The 26,492-nt window shown below is 56.9% G+C and overlaps 1 protein-coding gene across 2 annotated transcripts in view; it reads right to left on the reverse strand.

Annotated features, from left to right (window-relative positions):
- Positions 1-26,492, reverse strand: part of VAV2 (vav guanine nucleotide exchange factor 2) — a 230,501-nt gene that overhangs the window by 59,734 nt on the left and 144,275 nt on the right. For both annotated transcript variants that reach the window (XM_054500142.2, XM_054500139.2), the window contains exon 4: positions 11,473-11,541. In XM_054500142.2, the coding sequence (XP_054356117.1) occupies positions 11,473-11,541 (69 nt within the window). The remainder of the gene's footprint in view (positions 1-11,472; positions 11,542-26,492) is intronic.

Raw genomic sequence — 26,492 nt, forward strand, 5'->3', positions numbered from 1 at the left:
CCCAGCTCCCTCCACCCCGGGCCAGTGACCACCCCTCCTCATCCTTTCACTCCTGCTGTTTTCTGGGAGTCAGCTGCGCTGACAGATGCTAAATCCTGATCATTATTTTTGTCCTCACGATAGCCTGAAATCTTCCAGGAGGGGCCCCGAGCACGGCTGTAGCCCTCCAGGGACGGCAAAACCTGCCACCTTCACCTTCTGCCCGAGACCCCGAGGCCCCAGCCCAACAGCCTCGCCTGCCTGCCCCGATTCTGTTACAGAAATGCAGCTGCTCAGAGGCCGTTGCCCCTGCCGCCCACAGAAAATCAAAGAAAACCAACAAACTCTGCTTTCTGCCCCTGGTGAGCCTGTATGTTTACGGCGGACATAAAATAGTGTTGCTGACAGGATGGGATGCGCCACACTGGCCCCGGGCTGTCTGATGCCGCCAAGCAGGGTACCAAGCTGCCATTAGTGTGTTACTAGGAAACCGAGTCGGATGTTTCCTGACCTCGGTCCACACCGCAGGGTGCTTCATCCCCAGGGGACTGGGGTGGGGGCGGCGGAGAGAAGGCGCATCAAGCCTCTGAAGAAGCCGGCTGGTAAGTGGATGGTGTGCATGTGGGGAAGGAGAGACGGACAGATAGACAGACAAGAACCACTTTACACATCAGGGAGCTTGTTCCCACACGCCCTGGCAGACCCTCGCCACGACCCATGAGGGAGGGAGGCCTTGCTTTTTCTATAGGTGGGGAAACCAGGGCTCAGAGAGGGCATGAGAGTCACCCAGCTCGCCAAGCCACGTAGGCGGGCACCTGCACAGGACCCGGCTACCGGATTCCCGGAAGGAGACCCGTCCACCGGACTGTCCCTCCTGGCCATAACTCCCTCTTTTGGGGGGCTTCTTTCTAAGCAGTAAAAGAGCCTCCCACCATCTAAAAATATTCAGGAACCAAAAAAGAACAGCCCCGGGGGCCAGGTCACAAGGACTGGGCCCAGGGGAATGTCCCCGGCCACAGCACAGGGTTTCATTTCCCCCTTTGCCATGTGAAGCATGCTGTGTGACCTCCGGCAAGTCACCTACCCTCTCTGAGCCTTAATTTGTGCAACTGCAAAGTGGGGGCTGGAGCACCCACCTTGCAGAGCTGTGAGGGCTGAGATGAAGCGGCAAAGCCCGGGGCCTCGCTCTCAGGGGACAGGAGCAGGGATTGTCGAACAGCGTACAGACCTATGGCTCAGATCCTCCAGTACAGGAATCGTGAATGCTCTCCAGACCTCATTACCCCCAACCCTTCCTCGTACCACAGAGCACTAGGCCCAGGCCTAGTTAGGTGTCCTCTCTGTGCTCTGCTCCTTTACCAATGACCCTTATGGAGTGTTTATCTTGGCAGTGAGAAACAGAAGCAGGAAGACAAGGGAAAGTTGGTGGCAGAGACTGTCCTACTGTCCTTTCTAAGCATCTGGTGAAGGTGAACTTCAATTCAGCCTGGTAGGGTTGGGGGCTGCTTCTTAGAGAAGGTGACCTGCAGGTTGGGTTTTGTAGAATGAATAGGAGTTGGGCAATCAATATAGGAGATACTATGTACCTGATGGGACTTTTACAATAAAACCCAGCATGTGACGCTTGTTCATTTTGAACAATATTTCTTAAGTGCCACTGTGTGTCAGTCAGATCTATGCTGAAAACAAGGGAAATAACGTCAAAAGGGAGAAGTCTTCCTCTTCCTGGGGTTCCAGAACAGCACGAGGAGGGCGATTTAGAGGGGGAGGGACCTTCATCAGACACAGCACAGCCCTCTCATTCGGGCCGCAGCCCAGCTGCCTACCCCTTCCTGGAAAACGGCAAGATGAATGTGTATGTCTTTAAAGCTGTCCCTTCTGCGCCAGTCCCCTCCCTCTGCAGAGACGGCATTAAATGAGACCAGAGAGTTGCTGTGACTGAATCAGTCCTGAAAGCACTCGAGTTTAACGAGGTATTAAAAATGAAAACCCCTGGAAGTCCCAGGCCATACCTGCTCACACACACACGGGAATGTGGAGCGGGCTGGGTGGTCACGCGCACCTGCTCTGCGTGCGTCAGAGGGCTCCCCTACGATCTCCCACTGAGAAGGAACAAATGGCCTCTCCCTCAGTGGTGGGGGTCGGGGAGCGGGGTTTCGAGGTCACTGAAGCCCCCAGCCACGTGGCAGCAGGGCCTCTGGAGACAGCTGGGGCCCACTGTGGTGCCAGAGTACCAAGGGGCCAACAAGATGTCCGAGGGGGGCAGGGAGGGCCCCTGAAAGTGTGGGGCTCTCATCTCTACCAGCTGCATCCTCCACAGCCAGCCCCACGGGGAAGTGCTGATGGCTCCGTTAACAGGGAAGGTGAGGACAGGGAGCCCCCACCCAGCAGTCCCGCAGCCACCTCCCGACGGGGACTGGGCTTGTCTAGACCACAGGAGCGAGAAAGGCTGGACTGCCTACACAGGATCCCCACCGAACCAGGTCCACCGGCCCTCAGTTCCCGAGAACAGACACAGCAGAGACCGGGACCCTCCTAAAACCCCAGCCCAAAACGGCCCTCAGTTCCTGAGAACAGACACAGAAGAGACCCAGACACTCTTAAAACTCCAGTCCAAAACAAGGCAGTGACTGGCCTGGCACAGGGGGGAAGAGCAGGTTTCCTAAATCACACTTTGGCAAATCCTACACACTCTTCAAAATGAACACCTCCTCCAGGAAGCCTTCCTGCCCTCCTGCAGGGTCTGCCCCCAGAGGCTGCTGCCTGGATAGCACATGTGGGAGGTAGAGGAGCCTCAAGAGTGAGAAGTGCAGGGGCCCAAACAGGGTCCCAGGTCCCAGGTCTGTGGGGCAGGGAGGGCTCTTTTAGCCACCCCTGGGGTTAGGGAGGGGTGGTCTGACAATGACCCTTGGAGAGACAGAGCTGGGCTCAAATTGCAGCACTGCCCCCTAGTTAGTTCTGTGCGACCCTGACCAGGTGCCTTCCTCTCTCAGAGTCCCGTCTCCTTCCTGTCCAGCGAGAGGGCTCAGGGCCCGGCCTGCAGTGCTCAGCGAGATGCAACTGGAAGCATCTTGACAGAGGCACCCTCTGGGGACGCTGGCTTCATTCACTCCATTCTGCCAGTCCCCACAGAGGCCTGGCTGCACAGAGTCACACCAAGGAGCAACAGACCCTTGGCAGCATTTGAGGGAGCCACACACGGCCAAGGAAAAGCCCACGTGGGGCGGAGCACGCAGTCTTAAAGGGTCTGTTGTGCAAATGAGGCACCACGGCCAGCACGGAGGCAGCTCCAAGCAGACGATGCCACGGTCCAGCCAGGTGTCCTTGTCGATGAAGGACCTGGCGGGGAGGGGGCAGGGGGGCAAAGGCCTTTCTGTCCCGGCCATCACCCACCTTAAGAAACCCCACCTGTCTTCTGTCCCTCCAGCCTCCCCTCCATCCCCGCACGAGCCTTGGGCCACCAGGGAGGGACGGGGGGACGCCTGTCAACACCTCCGCTGGGGAAGCGGGCTTCATTCCGGCCTCCTTCAGACCAGGGCAGGCTTTGCATGTGCCTGGGGCCGGGGGCTGTCTGACAGGGCTGGATTCATTTGCTTGTTTCTCGTGGGGCCGTTTTCGTGGAGTCTGCTTTCAAACTTGTCGCCTTTGGAAAAACAATCCTCTGGGGTGAACATAAGGCATCCCAAACTCAGCCTCTCCCAGCTCAACTCGGGCTCCACACTCACGCGTCCTCCACAACGCAGACCTCCCGGAGTGAAGATGAACAACATGAGCTCAGGAGATGGTATCTAAACAAACTTCCTTTGGGAGAGGTGGGCCGGGTGAGGACAATGGCGGAGAGGGTGGGCCACAGAGGACAGTGATTTGTTCCTCACTCCTTGTACCCCTGCAGACAAAGGGCACAGCACAGTGTCCAAGGCCCCAGGGCAGGATCCAATGGGAGAAGCGTGGCCTCTCCCCTCCCAGGTCGCTGCCAGCAGGCAGCTCCCACTCACTCCCCAGGTAGAAAGAAGACATCCAAACCTCCTTGACACCAGAAACTCCTTCTACATTTTATGCACTCTAAAAAATTATCCCAACGACGCTAACACGGCACATTTAAAGCTGCAGTCAGTTTACGATGCAATAAAGCATGCAGCTCCACATTCGCGGATCAATTACATTCCCTGCCGTGTCACCATCACATTTGTTTAATCCTGAAAATCACTTCAACTCCCAGGAAAGTGAAACCAGTGTTATGCAAAGCAGGCTCCTAAATCATAAAATTGTGGATTCGTCGAGCTCAGTGGGATTCACAGACCATCTGGGTGGATGCTTTCGTTTCAGAGACTGGGAAACTGAGGCCCTGAGTGGCATTTAACTTGCCCAGAGAAGCAGCCCCTTGAAAGGAAAGGAAAGGCCAGCTAGACCTCGGGCCCTGGTGACCCGCCACACTAAAGCAGCCAGCAGCTGCAGCCTCACATCCAAGCCCTCGCCCAGAGCCCTGACCCCAGAATCTCCCTCCTGGCTGGTACTCAGGGACAGCTCTCCCTTCAAGGATGCTCCTGCTCAGATGCTCTCTGGGGAGAAGCCAGGAGGACATGCAGTACCTGACAGAGCCTGGCTGTGTCTGGGATCACTCCCTCTTCATACAGCCACTGGAGTAGCGGGGTGCCTTCCCACAGCAGCCTGTGAGGTCGCAGGACCCTGCTCTGCAGACAAGGATGCTCCTGGTGGGGCATGTTTACCAGCTGGCCATCAAACATCTAGCAGCACACCCCGGGAAGAGGCTCCAGCTCCAACCACCCCTCCCCCAGCCACACAGGATGAAGCGGTGGCTAAATAAATCTCGGTCTCATGTCCACGTCCTTCCTTTGGCCTCTCATCTGTCCCGAGTGAGAGCTTTCAGATTTCTCCCGTGTCCCTTCAATTCCCCTAAGAATTCTCGGGGGCCTCTGACCTGCCTGCACCACGGGAGGGAGGGCAGAGGCAGGCGGCCTGGCCCTGCTGGGGACTGGGGTGTGCAGCCTGCTTCACAGACAGGCAAGGGCAACCCTGCCACAGCGGCACCAGTGTCCTCGCAAGACGCACTCATCACGGCGCTCTGTGGCACCCAATCCGGGTGCCCTTTCCAAATCCTCCTCCATCGAGGCCTGGAAGCATTCCCAGGGCCCCCTACAGACTGCAGCGGACCACGCCCAGCCTCAGTGAACGGAAAATGGGAATCAGGAACGCTGGCTGCAGTGCCAGGAGGGGGACAGAGGGCCCTGGAACTCCAGGCCAGAGCAATCAGAGAGATGCTTCTCAAAGCTGGAAGGAAGAAGCCAATGTGCCACCTACCGCTGTGCCCACCGAGGCTGACCACTGAGTGGGGGCATCACCACCTACCACTGAGGCTGACCACTGAGCACGGGCATTGCCGGCATGCGGCCACCTTCCTGGACACCCAGCAGCGCTGCCCCCTGTAGCCAGCACAGGCTGACCCAAGGTGTCCTTCTACCGCGCGGAGAAACACTGTCACTGCAGTGCCACCAAGTTGGGGTCACGGCAGGCATTTTGATGTGGGCCCTGTGCCTTCCTGGGGGAAAGGTGATCCTCCCTGTGAGTCCCTGGGGAACTTCCATAATTCTGATTCCTTACAAACACCAAGCCTTGTCCCACAATAGCATACTATGCTGGACTTGTGCTGGAACAACCCTCAGCCACGCCTCCAGATGGGGAGCCCCACCTTGCCCTCCAGCCTCGCCTCCCACACCCTGCCCAACTCCTCCTGCTGGGATACTGTCCCGGTCTTCAGCAAACTCCTCCTTGGGTGCTGAGGCCCGGCTGTCACCTCTTCTGAGAAGCCTTCCTTGCTTTCTGACCCAGCACTCCGCCAGCCCCACTCTGCTCCCACAGCCAGCCATCTTGTGCATGTCACTCTTCTGCGTACAAATCTGCCTCCGGACTCCAGGCTGGGAGCCCCCCAGTGCAGGCATCTAGCCCTGGGCCCCCAAGAGTAGGGCAGGAACGAAAAGGGAAGTGCAGTGCCTGCCAAGGAAAAGCCATTATGCAAATGCAAGGTACTGATTATTAGAGCAATTTAAAAACAGGCCCTCCATTTGGGCTTATTTTGCTTGATAAAGCATTTTTAAGTGGCAATATTTTGTGTTAATTTTTTCAACCAGCTGCTCTTATTATTTGATTATGCATTATTCAAAGCTCTCAAAAGCGAGCTTAGAGCACTTGAGAAAATAACTTCAGTGTTACACGTGCCCACGCAGGGGACTGGCTCCAGCTCCCAGAAAGATGTTCTGGATCTAAGACCTGTGCTACCCGGCACAGAGCCACTGGCCACGTGTGGCTGTCCGGCTCACAACATGACAAGCTGCAGTGATCTGTGCCCAAGTGCAAGCTCCATATGCCAGATCAGAGGACTCAGCGCAAGCACCACAAAACGTAGGCTGCCCAAGGATGATCTGTGACACTGATCACAAGGTGACCCAGATAATATTTTGAATATGCTGGGTTAAAACTAACATACATTTTTTTTTAAGAGATGAGGGCTTGCTCTGTCGCTCAGGCTGGAGTGCAGTGACAGGATCTATGTTGCCCAGGCTGGTCTCGAACTTCTGGCCTCAAGCAATCCCAATGTGAAGTGCTGGGATTACAGGTGTAAGCCACTATGCCCAGCCTATAAAATACATTCTTAAGATTAATTTAGTTTGTCCCTTCTTATTTTTTGACATGGCTCCGCTGTAATCCCACCACGCTGCCCTGAAACTGTCCTTCGGCTTCCACACTCCCCATGGGGCCTGGGTCTTGGGAGGCAGGAAATGTGTCTTCATCTTAATGTGTTTCCAGCTCCTGGTCCCAAGCCTGACACACACAGAGTGTTTAGGAACCAGCTGATGATGGAATGAACGATGATCGTGTGAATGAATGAAAGCACACAGGCACTCACACGGTGCCCCTCGCTGGTCTCCTAAAACCACATTTCCAGGTTCCCTGGGAGACAAGCTGCATCTGTGAGCCAGTCTTTGACTTTCCCCAAACAGCTGCAGAGTGCCTGGGGTCTGGGCAGCCAGGGGAGTCCTTTAGACACTCAAGGTGACCCTCATGTTGGGCATCTGGCTATGGGCCCAAAGCAAAGAACAGGTGCGTTCTGCTCCAAATGTCCCTTCCCTCTCCTCACTCCTGTGCCTGCTGATATGGTCTGGCTGTGTCCCCACCCAAATCTCATCTTGAACTGTAGTTCCCATAATCCCCACGTGTTGTGGGAGGGACCTGGAGGGAGGTCATTGAATCATGGAGGCGGTGACCCTCATATCCCTCATACTGTTCTTGTGATAGTGAGTGAGTTCTCACGAGATCTGATGGTTTTATAAGGGGCTTTCCCCCTTTTGCTCTGCACTTCTCCTTGCTGCTGCCATGTGAAGAAGAGCGTGTTTGCTTCCCCTTCCGCCATGACTGTAAGTTTCCTGGGGCCTCCCCAGCCCTGTGGAACTGAGTCAACTAAACCTCTTTCCTTTACAATTCAAGCAATCTTTAAACTATAATACTAATAGACCTGGCTTCTGATTAGACCATTTCCCCAGCTCCAGCTTTGAAAATTCACAACTACATTCTCTCCCCAAGTAGGATCCAGGTAAGAAATGGCATGTGCTTGTGTCTTGTAAATTGCCATAATGGCTAAATATCCACACCAAGTCCACAGAGAAAGGATAGGAAATCTTGCCTTTCAGTGAAAGGAGGAGGGGGAAAACAACATAAAAAATTTATTAAACTTGAGCCACTGGGACCAAATTGCAAGTTAAAGATTCAAATGCATTCCCCTTCCTTAGAACTCATGATTTACGTTTGCAATAACTGCAGTCATAAAGAGCTCATTGGATTAAGGAGGCTCAGTCTTAATGTCAGGGAATAACATTATTGGACGGTGCAAAGCCACATGTTCCCCAGAGCTGCTTTTCTGGGTGAGAGGAATTCCACCTTGTATTTTGGTTCAAGAGATCAGTCACAATCAGGATGGGCAGAGAAAGATGGAAAATGGGCAACCTGGCCGGGCGCGGTGGCTCACGCCTGCAATCCCAGCACTGTGGGAGGCCGAGGCAGGTGGATCAACTGAGGTCAGGAGCCCAAGACCAGCCTGGCCAACATGGTGAAACCCCATCTCTACTAAAAATACAAAAATTAGCCAGGCGTGGTGGTGCATGCCTGTAATACCAGCTACTGGGGAGGCTGAGGCAGGAGAATCACTTGAACCCTGGAGGTGGAGGTTGCAGTGAGCTGAGATCGTGCCACTGCACTCCAGCCTGGGTGACAAGAGCAAAACTCCGTCTCAAAAAAAGAAAAAAAAAAAAAGAAAAAGAAACCTGGGATCTAGCCTGACTCTCCAGGCAGAAATCCTCTAAATTGAATGTGCACTATAAACCAGCAGGGGCAGGCCTGGCCATGTGGGAGCTGTAGTTCAGGAAGTGTCCTGGGCTGAACACCCAGGAGGCTCCTACGGAGTGGGCATTTCATGCCAGTTCCTGGCCACACAAGGCCGATGTGGTCCCCATCGTCCCGGAGCCCTCCTGTGCTGACTGTCCAGAAACCCTGAGGCATGTTCCTGCAGAGCACGGAATCCCAACCTCAGGTTGGTAACTTAGGAGAAACAGCAGGTCAGGAACTTGCCCTCACACCGGCCAGGAGCTCCCCAGGCTCTAGGGGGCACAGGCTCTGTGTGGTGGGGGGTTAGGGTCAAATCGTGGCTCTGCCACTTACTAGCTGGGTGACATGGGCCAGTGGTGTCCCCTCTCTGGACCTCAGTTTCCTTATCTGTAAAATGAGGACAACCACAGAACAGACCTCACAGAGCAATTGAGGGTGGGGGATGTGAGGGAATGAAGCCCAGCGGTGCCCAGCCCCAAAAAAGCTCATAAGCACCGCCCACTGTTGCTGTCATTGTCCTGTGGGTACAGGCGTCCTACCATGTGCAGAAGGCTTGCCCTGCTAGAGCTGGACCAGGAGAGGACAGGAAGAAGATGCAGGGTCTGACCCTCTGATAGGCAGGGGACAAGCATTTAACCCCCTAATCACAGTGCACCCCTTGAGCAGCCCAGAGGCCCAACAGAGGCATGGGTGCTGAGGGGGCGCTGGCCAGGATGGAGCAAAAGAGGCTTCACACAGTGGGAGACACCTTGGCCTGGATGTGGCAGAGGATTTCCAAGGCAGGGAATGCCGGGAAGGGTACGGGGGGGGGTATGTTCCAACTCTGAGCATAGCAAGTAGGGTGGCTGCAGACTCTGCTGGGGGCTGGGGCCTTATCCCTCAGGGACTTCCCTCTGGCCATGCCACCAGCCAGAAGCCCTGCCCTCTCTGAGCCTCAGTTTCCTCCCCCCTTACAGGGTTGAGATGGACAGTCCCTCAGTCAGTCTCAGGAGCCTGCATGCTGGAGTGAGCCGTTTTTGGAATTTTCTTTTTTTTTTTTCCCCCGGATGGAGTTTCACTCTTGTCGCCCAGGCTGAAGCACAGTGGCACAATCTTGGCTCACTGTAACCTCCACCTCCTGAGTTCAAGTGCTTCTCCTGCCTCAGCCTCCCAAGTAGCTGGGATTACAGGTGCACACCATTACACCTGGCTAATTTTCATATTTTTAGTAGAGACAGGGTTTCACCATGTTGGCCAGACTGGTCTCCGACTCCTGACCTCAGGTGATCCGCCCGCCTCAGCCTCCCAAAAAAATGCTGCGATTCCAGGAGTGAGCATTTTTTTTTGGAATTTTCGAAGTCTCCCTCAGATTCCTGAGGCTGGTCAGGGTGGACAGTGGCCTCCAGGTGGGCGCCCCAGGCCTGGCTGTGACCTGCGTGGCCCCTGTGCCCACCTCTCCCCTTTAGGATGCTCTACAACCCTCAGACCCACATGGGGCCGACCGGATGTCCAGAGGAGCTCTGGGAGTCCAGCCAGTGGGATTTCCCAAGGACCCCGTGGCCAGCCCAGCATCAAAGGGACGGGCTGGTGGCAGCTACTCCAGCTGGTGGGTGAGGAATTTCTTTTACAGAAGTGCATGAGACTGGGCCGCCAGCGTGGTGCCGCATGCTGATTTGGGGATGACTTGAATTGTGCATATACACAGGGATCCTGCAGAAAGTATTTTCCTGGGCCCTGCAAGCTAAAGGCAGCCCTGGATGTGGGCTGAGCAGTAAGACAGGGACAGCCCCAGCATACACAGCAGGTGCTCAACACACGCAGCTCCCCCTCTTATTCCTCTCCCGGTTGTCATTCTCAGTCTGTGCTCTAAGACGAAGGGAGAGAGAAACACTAAGAGTCTTCCCAGAAGAAACCGTAGTTGAGCTAAGAACACACAAGCTGCTGTCAAACAGCTCCAGAGGCCCCCAGGCAGCAAGGACGCCCGAAGGCACCATCTCCCACTGGCCTGGGAGGGCGGTGGATGAGCCAGGCCGTGAGCCCCCGGCAAGGATGCTCGGTCTCAGCCCAGGTCCCTCGCCTGCAGGTAAGGCCCCTTCCTCCTACCCCCCTCCTCCCAGAGCAGGCCACGTGATCCCACCCTGGCCACAGATTCCCACGGTCCCGATAGGGCTGCAGCCCTGATGCTGTGGCCAGGCTTGGGCAGCGCCTGGGTGGAGCAGAGGCCTCTCAGAGAGAGGAATGAGGTGGACACGGAGAAGAGCAGAGGCGGGTCCACCAGGGCAGGGCAGTGCCTGCCGGGCCACGTGTTAACCCCGAGCCCACACACTCCTGTGCCCTGAGCCTGCGCTCCAGGGGCCTCTGCTTCTGGCAGCACCGCTCCCCCCTCACGACACGGCATCCCAGGACTCGGCTTGGGGAGCATGGCCAGGCCCCCTCTCTGCCCCACAGCTTCGCAGAGACAAGCCCTCATAGAGGACCCTGCTAGAGCAACGAGCCAACACCCGGGCCAGCCATTAGACTGGCTGGGCAGCCTTCTAGAATGTACAAGGGATATGAAGATCTGCTCATCTCTGAGGCCTCTCAGATAGATGCCTGCCTTCCCACTCAGCATGGGAACCCACGCCGCCGTGACCCATCATGAGGAGATGCCCAGGTGGGAAGAGCCAAGGGCCAGCTCTGCCTGCACTGTGGCCTCCATGTTTCCTCCTGACTCCCTGGACACCACCAGGAACCTCCCCGCCCCTCCCTCCTCCCCTCCCTCCTCCCCTCCCTCCTCCCCTCCCCCCTCCATCCCTCTTCCCCTCCCCCCTCCATCCCTCCTCCCCTCCCCCTCCCATCCCCCTCTCCTCCCCCTCCCCTCCCCTCCCCCCTCCCCTCCCCCCTCCCATCCCTCCTCCCCTCCCCCCTCCCATCCCTCCTCCCCTCCCCCCTCCCCTCCCCCTCCCATCCCTCCTCCCCTCCCCCCTCCATCTCTCCTCCCCTCCCTCCTCTCCATCCCTCCTCCCCTCCCTCCTCCCCTCCCTCCTCTCCATCCCTCCTCCCCTCCCTCCTCTCCATCCCTCCTCTCCATCCCTCCTCCCATCCCTCCTCTCCATCCCTCCTCCCATCCCCCCGCCTTACTCGGCCAGCTCCTCCAGGCTGCGGTAGACGTCATCGTCATTCTCTGCGGTCTCCTCTGAGGGAAAAGGCCTGCAGAAGAGAAGACGAGAGGGAGGTGAGCAGGTCCTGGCACTGCCGGCCAGTGGGACCCCAGCTGGACCCCACAGCAGACCCCAGTGTGGCCCAGCCAGGAGCAAAGGGGCTCTTGTCCACTCTCTGGAAGGACACGGGGTGCGCGGACACTGATCGGAGTCACAGGACGAGCCAACTGGGCCATAGGGCAAGAGGAGACCCATGCCCAGCTCACCAGGGGACAAGGAATGTGTCATGCCCACTCTGGGCTCCGGGTGTCCAGTGGGAAGATGAGAGGCCCAGGTCAGGGCTACAGAAAGCGTTCATCTGCCCGCCGACCTGCCTTCCCCTTTACTCGCCCTCCCACTTCCAGGGGGTTCACAGTGGAGACGAGGCTCCTCGCACACCTCCTGGTGAGCAGGTGGGAGGGCTGCCAGCTCAGTCCCTGCAGGAGAGGAAGCAGGAGGGGACTCCGGAAGGGAGGGGTGATTTCTGAGGCACCGAGGGTAGGGGCTCACCCACCCCACCCACCAGCCACTGGCTTGAGGTCAGGAAGAGAGTCCCGAAAATGAAAAGCCCTCGGACCTTCTGCCTGGATCCGCAGCCTCCCCTCCTACAAAGGGAGCAGAAGCCCCATGGGGACTCCCCAGAAGGAATGCGGCGGTGCTCCCCCTCACACTCCGCCCCCCAGACGCCCCAACCCTGGTGCCTTTCTGCAGTTCATGATGGTATAGAAATATATACACACATAAACTTTAATCATCTGGGCTCTTCTTGAGTCTCATTTTTGTGGAACTCTCATGCATATGTACATAATTATAATTGTTTTTCTCCTGCTCATCTGTCTTATGTCAATTTAATTCATAAACCAGCTCAAGAACCTGGAGGGGTGGAAGGAAGCGGTTTTTCCTCCCCCAGGACCCAAAACATCGCTCTGCTCCATCCGCTGCAGACAGACAGATGGGTGTGGCCCCGAGTCTACAGGCCTCCCTGCACAAGGCGAGCCCAGGCCAGCACAGGCCAACTACTCAGAGCTGAAATGTCAGGCCAGCCTCAGGGAGGGGGGAGAGGCAGAGGGGAGGGAGGGGTGGGGAGGGAGGAGAGGCAGGAGAGGCAGATCAAACACCAGGAGAGGGGGCTGCAGCTGGCTCAACGCTATGGGCCAAATCCACTCATCTCTAGAGGAGACCCGAAAGGCCCCTTAATTAAACCAAACATCCCCCTGTAGCCCCAGGGTGCGTGTTCTGGTAGGAAACCTGTCACTAAGGATGGGACAGGAGATCCCAGCTGGAGGGGCTGCCTGGGCCCAGATGCCAGCTGGGATTGCTTCCTCACCTGGGGTCAGGCTGACATTTGCTCAGCCCGAGATCCAGCAGGGATGCGGTCCATCCTGGCAGTCCCACCCCACCCGGAGGCCGGGGACCTGTGCTCCTGTGGGAGGGCAGGGGGAGTCCGCTGATCTGTGAGCTGGAGGCCTGGGTCCTACCTGGCTCTGTCACAGACCTGCAGGGACCGGGCCATTGGTCAGCGTGCCCCTGTGGCTTCCTGGTAAAAGCCCGTGTCCAAGGGCGCAGCACGGCCAGGCCTGACCTCTGCGTGGGTGAGCTCAGCTCTCTCCTCCCAGCCACTCTCCCTCCTTCCACCCATCACCATACAGCAGCATCCCCCAGTGGAGGCGTGTGTCCCTGGGTCACAGGCAGAGCTGAGGCTGCCACGACATCCTCACCATCAGGGCTCTGTCGCTGACACAGCGCCATTCACGGCCAAGAAGCCCCTCAAGGAATCCATCTCCTCCCGTGATATGCAGAGTCCCACGCTGACACAGATCCCGCCCAGGTGATGGGGGTGGGGCTGAGGAGCCACAACCTGGAGGGACTGGCCCACACGCAGGTGACCCCAGAAAGTGCAGGAGCACATGGGGGGCCAGGAGCCAGGGAGGCTCTGCCAGGCTGAGATGTGACTTCAGGACCCAGAGATGGAGGCTTGAAACCCCGCTGCCAGGACCAGCCCAGGGCCGTCACCGCTCCCATGCTAGCCCCTCGCTTACATCCAACCATCCCTGTCTCCAACCTCGTCAGTCATTTCTGCTTTTTCTAAATTTTCAGTGATGATTGGTATGACTTCCATAATAAAGAAAAATAGAATCAAAATTCTCATTATGAAAATGTGTCCTCATCATAAGTTAAAAAATTTTAAACCCCACTCATCTCCTATAAAAGTATGTTATGTATAAAATGACATCGTGGCAAACTATTAACGTGCTTTCTCATGCAGAATGTAGAGAGGGAAGAGAAAATACCAAACTCCTGAGGTTGTGATCTTGTTCAAATTTGATCACTGAGTGTGGGCGACAGCTTAGGGAAACAGGGCATCCCATCGAACCCTGGATTATCAACAGGACAGCCATTCGGGGACTGTACTTCTAGAACCCGCCCTGCTAAGCCGATCGAGAGATGCATTCACACTTTGTAAGGAAACCCACCCTAACAGTGAGTGAGCACACACATGTGCCTCTCACTTTTCCTGTGCCCAGGCAGACATCACTCATCAATCAAAGCTCTCCTATCCCTGAAGCCCAGCGCAGGGTTCTTAACACAGGGCTCTACTCCTCCATCAGTCCTGGAACTCAGACAGAACCCACCTGCCCTGCCAGGAGAGCTGAGCCTGGGTCAGCAAAGGAGCAGAAAGGCTTTGGAGCTGGGCAAACCCAGGTGTGAACCCTAGGCTCACCCCCTGCTCCCTGTGACCTTGGAAAACCTACTTAACCTCTCTGAGTGTCAGCCTTCTCCTCCTGGAAAATGGAAGCAATAGTGCCTTCTCAGAGGGCTGCTGGGAAGAGCAGCTGTAGGACAGCAGAATGCTCTGTACTTAGTGGGGCCCAACAATGGCAGCTGTGATTTAGTATTCCTAGTATCATCCTCATTCAGGGCACTTTCCGCTACCCAAGAAAACTGCCATCTGATGCCTCGTTAGGGCCTAAGAGCCCCACTCGCCATGATGATTTTGGAATCTTGTTTCCTAACACAGAAAGTGAGTGCCCACTAAAATGAGGCACAACAGTCACTTCAAAACCTTTTGTCGGCCGGGCATGGTGGCTCACACCTGTAATCCCAGGACTTTGGGAGGCCCGAGGCGGGCAGATCACCTGAGGTCAGGAGTTCGAGACCAACCTGACCAATATGGTGAAACCCCGTCTCTACTAAAAACACAAAAAAATTAGCCGGGCGCGGTGGCGGGCGCCTGTAATCCCAGCTACTCGGGAGGCTGAGGCAGGAGAATCGCTTGAACCCGGGAGGTGGAGGTTGCAGTGAGCCGAGATCACGCCACTGCACTCCAGCCTGGGTGACAGAGTAAGACTCCATCTCAAAAAAATAAATTAAAAAAAAAAAAAACCTTTTAAAAAACCTGACCTTGAGCTATGGTTGTCATAATTTTCCCTTCCCTGCATCTCATTTGGTGTCTTGTTCAACCCCTCCTGTCATCTCCTTTACCTGCCCAACCCAGAGGAGATAAAAGCAGGAATGTTAAAGTCCAAAGAATTATACTGCTGCCCATAAAATCTTTACTACTTTTATTCTAAGATCCCTATTTGAGGCCACAAATCCCCTTGAGAATGGAGTTGCAAATCCAATTAATTTCTGCCACAGCCCAACAACGGCTCTGCCAGAAGGGGAAGAGCAGGAGAGGGAGGCAGCCTGTCAGGGACCGTGCAGGGCCTCAGCGCCCGGCCGCTGGGGCAGGAATACGCAGAATAGAGGAGGCTTCACCAGGCCCCAGTCTCCTTTCACTCCACTCTCCCCACAGCCCTCCATGCCCATGCTACCTCTGACCTTTGCACCTGCTCTGCTCTCTGCCTTTAGTCCCCTGCCCTCCCACCATTCACCCAAGTGCTAGCATCCTTCAGGGCTGAATCCAAGCCCTACTGCATTTGGGAAGACTTGATCATTCTCTCAGCCTGGGTCTGCCTCTGCCTAGCACAGTGCCTGGTGCTAGAAAAGCATGGATGAGTACATGGATGGATGAGTGGGTGGAGGATAGATGGCAGGGGATGGATTGTTGGCTGGCTGGCTGAGTGGGTGCATGGATGGGTGGGTGGGTGGATGGATGAATGGATGGGTGGGTAAGTGGGTGGGTGGGTGGGTGGATGGATGGATGCATGCATGCATGGGTGGGCGGGTGGCTAGACGGATGAATGAGTTGGTGGGTGGATGGATGTATGGGTGCGTGGGTAAGTGGGTGGGTGGATGTATAGATGGATGGATGGGTGGATGGAAGGACGAATGGACGGCTGAGTGGCTAGCTGGGTGGGTGCGTGGGTGGGTGGGTGGATGGATGGATGGGTGGGTGGGTGGGTGGGTGGATGAATGGATGGGTGGATGGAGGGATAAATGGATGGCTGAGTGGATAAGTGGGTGTGTAGATGGATGAATGGATAGGTGGGTGAGTGGGTAGGTGGATGGATGAATGGATGGATCGGTGGGTGGGTGGGTGGATGGATGGATGGATGGATGGATGGATGGATGGATGGATGGATGGATGGATGGATGGGTAGATGGATGGATGGATGGATGGGTGGGTAGGTGGGTGGATGGATGAACAGATGCATGAATGGATGGATGGGCATGTGGCTGGATGACTGGCTAGGTGGGTGCATGGATGTATGGATGGATGGATGGGTAGCTAGACGGGTAAATGGCTGGGTTGGTGGGATGGGTGGATGAGTGGTAGATGGGTGGGTGGGTAAGTAGGTGGATGGAAGGATAGATAAATGGGTTGTCGGGTGGCTGGATTCATGGGTGCATGGATGGATGTCTGGAAGGACAGATGGAAGAGAGAGTAGTTGGACTTTGTGGGCTGACAGACAGATGGATGAGTGGATGGATGAACAAATGAGTGGGTTGGTGGGTGGGATTAGTGGGTGCATGGATAAGTGGACAGAAGGGTGGGTGTCATATATTCTCAGGCTTTTCTTTACCCCCTGAAATGGCAGTCTCAAATTAGATACGAGGAAGCTTTTTTTTTTTTGAGACAGAGTCTCACACTGTTGCCCGGGCTGGAGTGCAATGGCACGATCTCGGCTCACTGCAACCTCCGCCTCCCGGGTCCAAGTGATTCTCCTGTCTCAGCCTCCCAAGTAACAGGCGCCCACCACCACATCCAGCTAATTTTTTGTATTTTTAGTAGAGACAGGGTTTCAGTATGTTGGCCAGGCTGGTCTCAAACTCCTGACCTCGTGATCCGCCTGCCTCAGCCTCCCAAAGTGCTGGGATAACAGGCTTGAGCCACTGCGCCCAGCCTATACGAGGAGGTATTTTCAAGGACAGCTTATAAGAGATCACGCAGAGGTATTCAAGTCACCCCTAGTAGGTACTTTGTAAACACTGACCTCGACTAAACAGTGTGACACACATTTGCACAGAGAATGTCTACGCAGAGTTTCTGGGGCTACATCCCCGTTGTAACTTAAAGCCCAGTGGGGGTGGGTTGGGTGGAGGCTCTGGTCATTTTGCAACAAGGCCTAGCTCCACCCCCCACTCCCCACCCCCGAGGCCATCTTCAGGCACCAGCTGATTTTCCTACCCACACTTACCCCTAGTGTCCCCTACCCACACCTTGCCCTGTGGTGTTGCCTTGCTCATTAAAAGCAGGGAATGAGAAGCAGAGAAGGCCAACCACAGCCTATCCAGAAGTTGTCCCGAGAGCAGTCATCCTTGTTCCCCAGGAGCGGCTGCATCCCTCTCCTCCCAGTAGAGCCTTCCTGAGCATGCATTTCCTCGTGCCTGGCTTCGGGAAGCGGAGTTTCCCACCGCACCGCCAAGGGGACGAAGCGGATGTCCGCACAGGAAGCAGAGAAACCACAAGTGCCAAGTGCAGAGAAATCCCCAGCAGAGCCCGAGTTGGGCAGCAGCCCCTCCTCCCAAATGACCCATCCAATCCCACTCCCCAAGCTTCCTCAGCACCCACTCCCCACTCTTGCCCCTGAGCCACTGCTTGCTCAAGGAGCTCCCCCAGCCCCCAACAGGCCTCCCCATGAGCTCAATTCTGGGCAGGACAATCACAGTCCCAGCGCTACAGCCAGATAAGTCACCAGCCAGAGGACACAGACCGGAAAACAGAACACCCTACACACAAACCCAAACCCCGAAGAAAGAGCAGAGGAAACACAGCTCCTGCTTCCAAAGAGCTCCTTCACTCTCCTCCCGTCCTTCCTCGGGGATTTACGGGGCACCTGCATGGGGCTGGCCTGGGTGGCCATTTGTCACTGATTCAGGGAGAAGGAGCAGCTTGAATCTTGCTTTGGGATAATAAATCAGGCTCCTATCCTTGCCCTCAGGACTTTTGTGAAAATCTGCTAGAAACGATGGCGTCTGCAGAGCACCACCTGTGCCACTCACTGTGCCTACAGCTGCATGGTGGCCCCACAGTCCGGAGGGAGGGGAACATTGGACGCGCAGGGGTCTCCAAGGTGAGGGTAGCAAGCACAGGTCTGTGTCAGTGCAGACCCTCAGGATCTCAGCTAGAGGGAGGACAGCTTGGGTTTGCTTTCTTGGAAGGCCCTGAGGAGCCGGCAGCCAGATTTGGTTTTTAAGACAAAGACCAGAGTAGCAAAGAGAGGAGGACCCTAAACACAGCTGCCCTCCTTCCCAGGCAGGTGGCAGGTGCCTGGGTTCTAGGGGACGAGCCCAGACAGCTCACGCCTTACTGTGCTTCCACGAGGACTGTGGGGCCTCAAACGTGGGGTTCGATGGGGAGCACGACCGCTTGTTGGTGCTGATCTAAGATTTCACAACAGCAGCAGCTACAGGGAGGAAGGCTGGGCCCCTACAACACCACCACCCCAGGTTCTGCTCAAGCGCTTCAAAACCAACTTGGATGCAGCGCTGGGCCTGCTGACCCCACCTGGCAGCGGCCTCCTCTGCATACTGAGTGGACTCCCGGGCTCCATCATGCAGAGCTCGTGGCCACTCCTGCAGCCCTGGAGTCCTGGCCCTGTTTCCCTGGGAGCTATCGCCACCTCAGAGCAGGGAAGCCCCTCTTGCCTCTTAAACAGCGAATCCACCCAGCAGGTGTGCGTCTCATCCTGGAGTGAGTGTCCACAAACAGCCCTGCCCGGGGCCAACATGCAGCTCCCAGGCTCTGTCCCCAAACACCCGGATATAACATCAGGGAGAAGCCACAGCACAGACCCCAGCACCTCAACTGTGCTCACTGGAGAGGAGACCTTGTGGGGAGAGCTAAGAGCAAGGCCTCTGCAGGTAATGGGTCTGGGTTCAAGCCCTGGCTCTGCCCATCTGAGCCTCAGTTTCCCCAACTGCCGAATGGGGGCCGGTAGTAGCAACTGCTAAGACCAAGGGAGATGGTGCATAAGCCTCCTAGTGAGCATCCTGCATGTGCCAGCGCGGGGCTCTCCCCTTCCGCTTTCCACCAGCTCAGCCTCTGAGCCCACTCTGCCTCCAGAGCCAGCCTCAGTGGGACCAATTCCTGGATCACAATTGGAAAAGCGCCCCCTCCCCACAGATGGTCCACCTGGCCCTGCCATGCTCAGGCAGGGCACCCCACCGAGCACTTCCTCCCACGCTACATCTGAACAAGAACGCAGCCCTCAATGAACGTTTAGAGTCTTGAAGGTACTGAAGATTCCAGAAGGTACAGAAATCAGTGCTTGGCTCATCCAGCCACCATGCACAGAGTCTGGGACACGGTTTTTGTCTCCCACACTCTGCTGGCATCTCAGGTGAAGGATCCAGGGCTTGAGACAGTCCCTAATGCCTCCACTTGGCCGGTACAGAAAGAAAGTGGGACCCAACTCACAGAAGAGAAGACCCCGCACGGTGACTGCCAAGGACTGTGTTCACCAGCAGCGCATCAGGGAGGCTGCTCCACCTGACCCTGGTGCTCCTTGCCCAGCCGGAGCCCTCCGAGAGAACAGGCAGAGCCTCGAGTTACATCCTGGAGGGCAAGACCGGCTCATGGCCCCAAGGGAGCGCCCTCGGCCTCTGAGGCCCAGGTTCGGGCAGCACTGACATCTACTGTCCGGGTTTGCCCGGGACAGGGATTTCTTGGGATGCGGGACTTTTGATGCTCAAACTGGGACAAGTTGGCCACCCTAGTTTTGCAGATGGCAGACAAGAGTGTTTCCATTTAAGGTGCTGACACTACTGGGGGGCGGGGGAGGGGGGGCCTGGCTAAGCCTCAGTTTCCAATTCTGAAACCAGCTTCAAAATCAGGCTTTGGGAGGGCCAGGCACCGGCCTGGCACTGGAACACTACCAGGTACAGTGGCATCTCATCCAGGCAGAGGCCATGGTGAGGAGAAAGAGAACAGCACGGGCGGAGGGGCCGTGGGACCCCACACCCAGGGCATGGGAGCCGGGCCATAGCCCTTTTGGCACTGTGTGCCGGGGAAACAGCAGCCAGGCAAACTTGAAAGGCACATCAGGAAGCGCAGCGCGGAGGGCCCGCCAGACCCGTTTAATTATTGAGGGAGTCACCCGGGTGCCGCCTTCTAATTGGCAGGGAGGCCTTGAAGCACCAGGGCTTCGCTTATTAGAAACGGTTCTCCTGCTAAACAGCTCCAACTGTCAAAACAAGCCCACGGATCACGTTTCGTTCCTCAGCGTGCCATCCCACCCAGCCCAGAAGGGATATCACAATGGGAGGAGGCCAGGTCGAACCCGGCCTCCCACCCATGGCCGCACCCGGCCCAGGGATGCCATTGTCAGGAGATGAGCCTGACACACCCAGCACGAAGGCAGCACAGGGCCAAGGGGTGCAGGGAGCACGCAGAGACCCCTTGGGGTGGCAGGGAGTCTGAATCTGGGGAAACCAGGAAAGGCTTCTCGCAGGAGGTGGCAAGGGAGCTGGTGTGAAGAGTAAAGTCTAATTTTCAGTTCAGAGTTCTGACTTTGTTTGGGGTTTCTTGGTATTTTTTTTGTAGAGATGGGGTCTTGCTATATTGTCCAGGCTGGACTCAAACTCTTGGCCTCACGCAGTCCCCCCACCTTGGCGTCCCATTGTTGGGATTACAGGTGTGAGGCACTGTACCTGGCCCAGAGTTCCAGCTTTGTATAAGACCGGCTGCGGTAGGAACCCTGGCCACAAACGTCCTAGCTATGGGCTTGCTAAGGGCCCTACACCCGCTGGCCTCAGCTCACTCACTGTAATATTCGGACAAGCCACCTGCCTCAGATGTGATATGTGAAGGAAGGAGGGGGAAGGTGATGATGGACATGGGCATGGTTTAGGGGCTGGAGCAGGCAGCCTGGGCAAGGGGTAGATGAAGACTCAAGTGCCAAGTGGGGCAGGAGTCTCACGGGGCTGGAGTCGAGAGTGACCAATGGGCTGGCCCGGTGTGGCCACCAGGGTCTGAAACCAAAGTCAGGATGGAAATAGGAGGGTCTCTGCCCCATGGAGTGGCGGGTTGGAAGGTGGGGGCACTGAGGCACAACCACTGCCATAGCCCCAGCCGTGACCTTGACATCTGCCATGGCAGGTCCAGCGAGGTGGGGGTATGGCCAGCTCCAAGGCCACCAGGGGAGATGGTGAATACACCAGAGCCCCAGAGGAGAGACCCCACGTGACCCCCAATCCAGCGAGGCTGTTTCTGCCCTTGTTTCCAGAACCTCGGCAAGGCAGAGGAAGACACGGATCTCACAGATGGAAAGAAATGCTTGGTCCCCTGCCCCCTCTACTTTGTCTGGGAGAGGAAGGGGCCTGGCATGGCTGCTGATTACAGAGGAATGTGACTTCTCAGCAGCTGTAAAGCACAATATGTATTTTTATTTTCCAACATGCTTCTCGTAAGGGAACCTTGGCTGGCACCGGTTTGGAAGGAAATGGCCAGTGGCCCACAGGGTGTCCTTCCCCGGTGAGCGCGCAGAGCCCCTGAAGCTACTTTGCCTTTCACTCCATGACAGCCCTCTTCCCAGGGGACACCTGCCCAGGCTTGGCAGGAAACCCCCTGGACAAACACTTAGGGTTTGTCCATCAGGGAACGGGGCTGAGGGAGGAGGCTCTAGGACAGGGACGTTGCGGCCCACAGGCCAGCAGGGGCTTTCCAGGGCTGAGGCCTGCACCCCCAGTCCCTCGCACGGCTGCTCCACCCAGCTGCCGGGTCAGGCCTCTGTGCATCTCACTTCTGCAAACCAAAAGCTACAGTACACTCCCTGCAGACGCAGGACGGGGATCAGGACACTTCCAAACTGGGCACTGATGGGCCAGAGCCCCCAGCTGTCCTCCTGGCCTTGGCCTGGGGACCCTCGACCGAGCTCAGTCATGCTGGGCAGAGAAGGGTGGACAGAGTGACTAATGAGGACTATGGCAAAGGAACACAGACACGACAGGTATGATTCACGAGGAGGAAACTGAGGCAAGGCTTGGGTCTGCCCAAGCTTCCAGACTCCAGGTCTGCAGGTCAACACTCTGTGCCCGAAGGTGCCCATGAGGGCCCCGGACAGCTCCCCGGTTCCTCAGCAGCCCCAACCAGGACAGCTCTGAGATCCTCCTGTGAACATGGAACGCTCTGTCAGCTACTGGAAACACCGTTCCTTTTTTTCCCTCTCCCTGAACACAGCAGTTTCCTTCCTTGGGCCAGTGGGGGTCTGTTGCGGGAGGGCAGCACGCAAACGGCTTCCTGAGCTTCCCCCGCTCTCGAGTCTGGCACAGTCGCCGGATCACACAAGCCAGGCTGGGCAGTTTGGGGTGGGTGGACATGGGCCACAGCGGCTTGTCTGCACGTGTGTCCCACCCTGGCCAGAGGCAGAAGCGTGGTCGCGCTGGGCCAGGCCGGGGGCTGAATCCACGGGCTGGATGGCAGGGGCTCTGGTCTGAGACCCAGGAGGAGCAGCCCACATGGCATGTCCAAAGCAAGAAGTTTAAAATGCAGACCTTCCTCCAGCAAACACTCGGAAGCTGGGAGCTGCAGGCAGGACCCCTACTCGGAGAGCTAGGGTGAGAGGCCCAGAATGGGGGGCCACACTGGGGGTTCTATGCAACCACCAATCTGCTGTGTCACCTCAGGCAAGACCCCTCTCCTCTCTAGGCTGCCAAGGGGGACTGGGTGACACAGCAGCTGAAGGCCCTCTTCCCCCTCCCCGCACTTCCTGCTGACTTGTCTGCTGGGAAATGAAGGGTCAGCTGGGTGGCCAAGGCCTTGGCAGTCTCCCTAGTGTGACGGGACCTCGCGTTGGAGGATCAGCTGTGACAGGGACAGCAACCGCAGGGCCTGTCTAGGAGCAGCCACTACCCTTCTACTCCCTGCCCACGGCAGGCATCACTAGTTAATCAGTGTTCTCTTTGAGCCCAGCTGGGATGGACACACTCCAGGTGGTCGATGGATTTATCAGCCCTGGTGAGACAGTTAGGGATGCCAGTCCCAGCAGAGAGCGGGTTTCCGGGAGAGCCCTGGACAACCCTCCATTGTGGCATCAACTGCCCGAGGTGGGGCCAGTGTCAGGAGTCCCAGGACAGCCTGGTCAAGCTGCTCCACAGACACCAGCCTCTGTGGTGGAGTCTTGGAGCAGGGGTGGGGGCACACCCACCCAGCTGAAAGGGCACAGTGGGGCCCCAATCTTTCCTCTACATTCACAGAGCAAGGGAAAGGGAAGGCCTCACAGGACGGAAGCTGTGCTGAAGCTCCCGACAGCCCCACGAGATGGAGTTCCGTCTCCATCCCAAAGAGGACACTGAGGCCCAGAGAGGTGAAGAAAGCTGCCCAAGGAGGCCAGCCTGAAAGTGGCAGAGCTGGCCTGGGAGCCAGGACCTCACACCACCTGGCCATGCCTCGGAGAGCAGCCCTGGGTCATCGCAAGGGACTGACCACACCAAAGGGCCTGGGTGTCACCCCTGGCACCTCCTGTTGGCACCTCCTGTTGGCTACCAGCCCCGCTCACCCTCCTCCTGCTATCCCGCCCCACAACCCTCCGCCACTCCCACCCAGGCGTCCACAGCAGCCCCTCAGTGGCCCTGGCCTCCGCTCTGGAGCCCCCTGAGGCCAGCCAGGGCCAGAAGAAGGCTCTGGACAAAATCTCAGAGGCCGCTGCCCTGCCAGAACCCCAGGGCTCCCCTCACACGCTGCTCCCTCCCCTGTCCAACCCTGTCCCTGGCTGCCCTGGCCCCAGCCGTTCTCTATCCAGGGCCGCCAAGCACAGTTCCCCAGGGCTTCTGCCTGGGCCTCCCTGCCCCAGACCTCCCCATGGCCGTCAGGGCCCAGCCAGGGCGTGGCCTCCTCAGTGAGGCGCACAGACCACTGCATCCAAGGGTCCCCACCTCGCCCCATCCCTCTGCTGCCACCCTGAGACCGTGTCCCGGGAACTCTGAGCCTTAGAGGGGCTGCACACAGTAGGTGAACATGACTGGCTGACGGGCGGCAGGGATGAGAGGGAGCGACTTGTCCGCCCCAGTGATCGGGTCACCAGGCCACTGGGGAGGGGCTCCCAGCAAGCGTGAGGATGAGGACAGAGCCCAGCTCTCCACAGTAACCCCGAGCGGATGGGCTTGGCTGGGCTCCTTTGCAGCAGAGAACTGGGCTTTGACCCCTGTGGGTGGTGCCAGCCGTGGGCCTGAAGGCGGCCCTGGGTAGGGTGGGGCTGGGCGAGGGCCAGCTGTCCAGTCCCCCAACTACCCACCTTGGAGCCTCAGGCCTACAGCATTAAGTTCCAATCAGAACTGGCCATGCCTCATCTCTGCCTTCCTGGGATACCTGTTCCATCCAAACCCTCCCTGCTCCCAGAATGCCAGATCCCCAATCTGGAGCGACATGCAGGGTTCCTGTCCTGCAGCTGCCCCCTCCCACCAAGTGGGTGCTCAGGAAAGGGAGGATCCAAGAACAAAATTCTCCAAATAGCAGAAAACCTAGGACCCGGCAGCCACCAACCCTAGCCAGGACCTCGCACCGCGCCTCAGCATGAGCAGCCCCACCTCTGGGAGGGCTGGAACCTCGGTGCTGGACAGGGGTTGAGGCCTGCCTCAGTCTCCCCACCAGCAACCCTAAAGGGGCAGTGGAGCCTCTCCTGTCCCCAGGGTCAGCAGATGACGCATGAGGCTGGTTTCCTCAGCTGTCAGAGGCCAGTCCTACCAAGAACCGAGCGGGAAGAGCCCGGACACCCTGGGCCAGGGGCTCCATGCCTAGATCAATGCTGGGCCCGGAACCCTGGCCCCCTGACTCCCAGGCAGACCCCACTTGAGGACGTCAGATAAAGTTCCAGCCCCAAGCTGCCCAACGGGTTGGCCATGGGCTAGAGGTGACCTCTCTGAGCCTCAATTTCCTCCTTTGCAAAATGGGGGTGAAAATCTCTGACTCCTACGATCAAGGGGAACATTTAATGAGCTGACGCCTGGGAGATGCTCGGCCCTGTGCATGCCTGGTCGTGGCTGCCATGATGGCGGGTGGACGGGGCAGCTCCAGAAGGGCCACCGTGACAGATGGGACACAGAGTGGCCTGCTAAAACCTGTGCTGTTCACTAACAGGGAGGGAGAGAAGCAAGTCCAAGGAGTCCGCTTCAACAGGGATGGGTCTCTTCATGTAAAGATCCAAAGCAACGGGCCGGATGCGGTAGCTCATGCCTGTAATCCCAGCACTTTGGGAGGCTGAGATGGGCGGATCACGAGGTCAGGAGATCAAGACCATCCTGGCTAACACGGTGAAATCCCGTCTCTACTAAAAATACAAAAAAAAAATTAGCCAGGCGTAGTGGTGGGCGCCTGTAGTCCCAGCTACTCGGGAGGCTGAGGCAGGAGAATGGCGTGAACCCGGGAGGCGGAGCTTGCAGTGAGCCGAGATCGCGCCACTGCACTCCAGCCTGGGCGACTGAGTGAGACTCCGTCTCAAAAAACAAAACAAAACAAAACATCCAAAGCAATGAAGATGAAATGAAACTGTATTTGAATTTTAATAAAAGTAAAGGGTAAACCCCAAATTTAGGATGGTGGTTACTTCCTGGCAGGCGCTGAAGTAGACGCAGCTCCTTTGTGTCTTAAGAGTTAGAAACTTCAAGTTTCTTGTTCTTGGGTTGACTGGCCAGCTTGTGAGTGTTCAAAGTAATTACAAGCTAAATCAATGCATCAATAAAGATAATAGGGAAAAAGCAGAACAAAAGGCTGGAGAAAGCGACCAGCAAGGGCGCCAGATGGCTGATCCCAGGGTTCCTTCCTCTCTTGTCGAAACACCGCTAAGTGCTGCCTTCAAAACCAGGCCATGTGCTGGTGGGCACGGGCCCCTGGGAACATTCCTCGCATGGAGCCGGGCATCTTTGGGGAAAGAAAGCCATGGGCTGGGGGTGAGGCAGACAGCTCTGGGCTCAGGCAGGCTCCTGCGTTGTTCAGGCTCCCCTGAACTCCTGGCAGCCCATCCCATGGCAGCCTGGCACTGGCTCTACAGTCACCCAGGCCCGTGTTTGGGTTTGTTTCCACCACACCCTGAATGCATGACCACAGTCCCCCAAGACACCACCATGCCAAGACGTCATCTTCTGTTCTGGGACATTTTTAATGATCGCACGTCTCATCTGCTTATGTATAAATCCCACCATAAAACATGATGTGTCGTTTCTTCTCAGTCTCTGAAAACGAGCCGATAACGTTACCCAGCTGCCCAGATAAATTTTTAATGGCGACAGGTGCTGAAAAGGCGGCCTTGGTTTGTTTTGCTTGTTACAAAGTAAAACCATCTTCGCTCCCTAAAGGGAAGGACAGGAGTTGGAAAGGGCTTCGCCTCATGCCAATGACCAGGCACAAGACATTCCTCCAGCACAGAATGCACCATGCTATTATACTTGGGACAGGGCACTGGGAAGGAGGAGGCCACTGACCCCAAAGGCTCACCCCTCATCCCTGCTACCTGGAGGGGGGTCCTTGAACCCCAAACCTCCCCCACCAGCGGTGGGCCTCCTCCTGGGCCGGGAGTTCTTGTGGATGCCAGGGCTATGTTAAGAAGCACTGGTTAGGGCTCATGAGGGTGCTGGTCCGGCCTC

This window comes from Pongo pygmaeus, chromosome 13 (assembly GCF_028885625.2).
Source record: "Pongo pygmaeus isolate AG05252 chromosome 13, NHGRI_mPonPyg2-v2.0_pri, whole genome shotgun sequence".
Taxonomy (NCBI): Eukaryota; Metazoa; Chordata; class Mammalia; order Primates; family Hominidae; genus Pongo; species Pongo pygmaeus.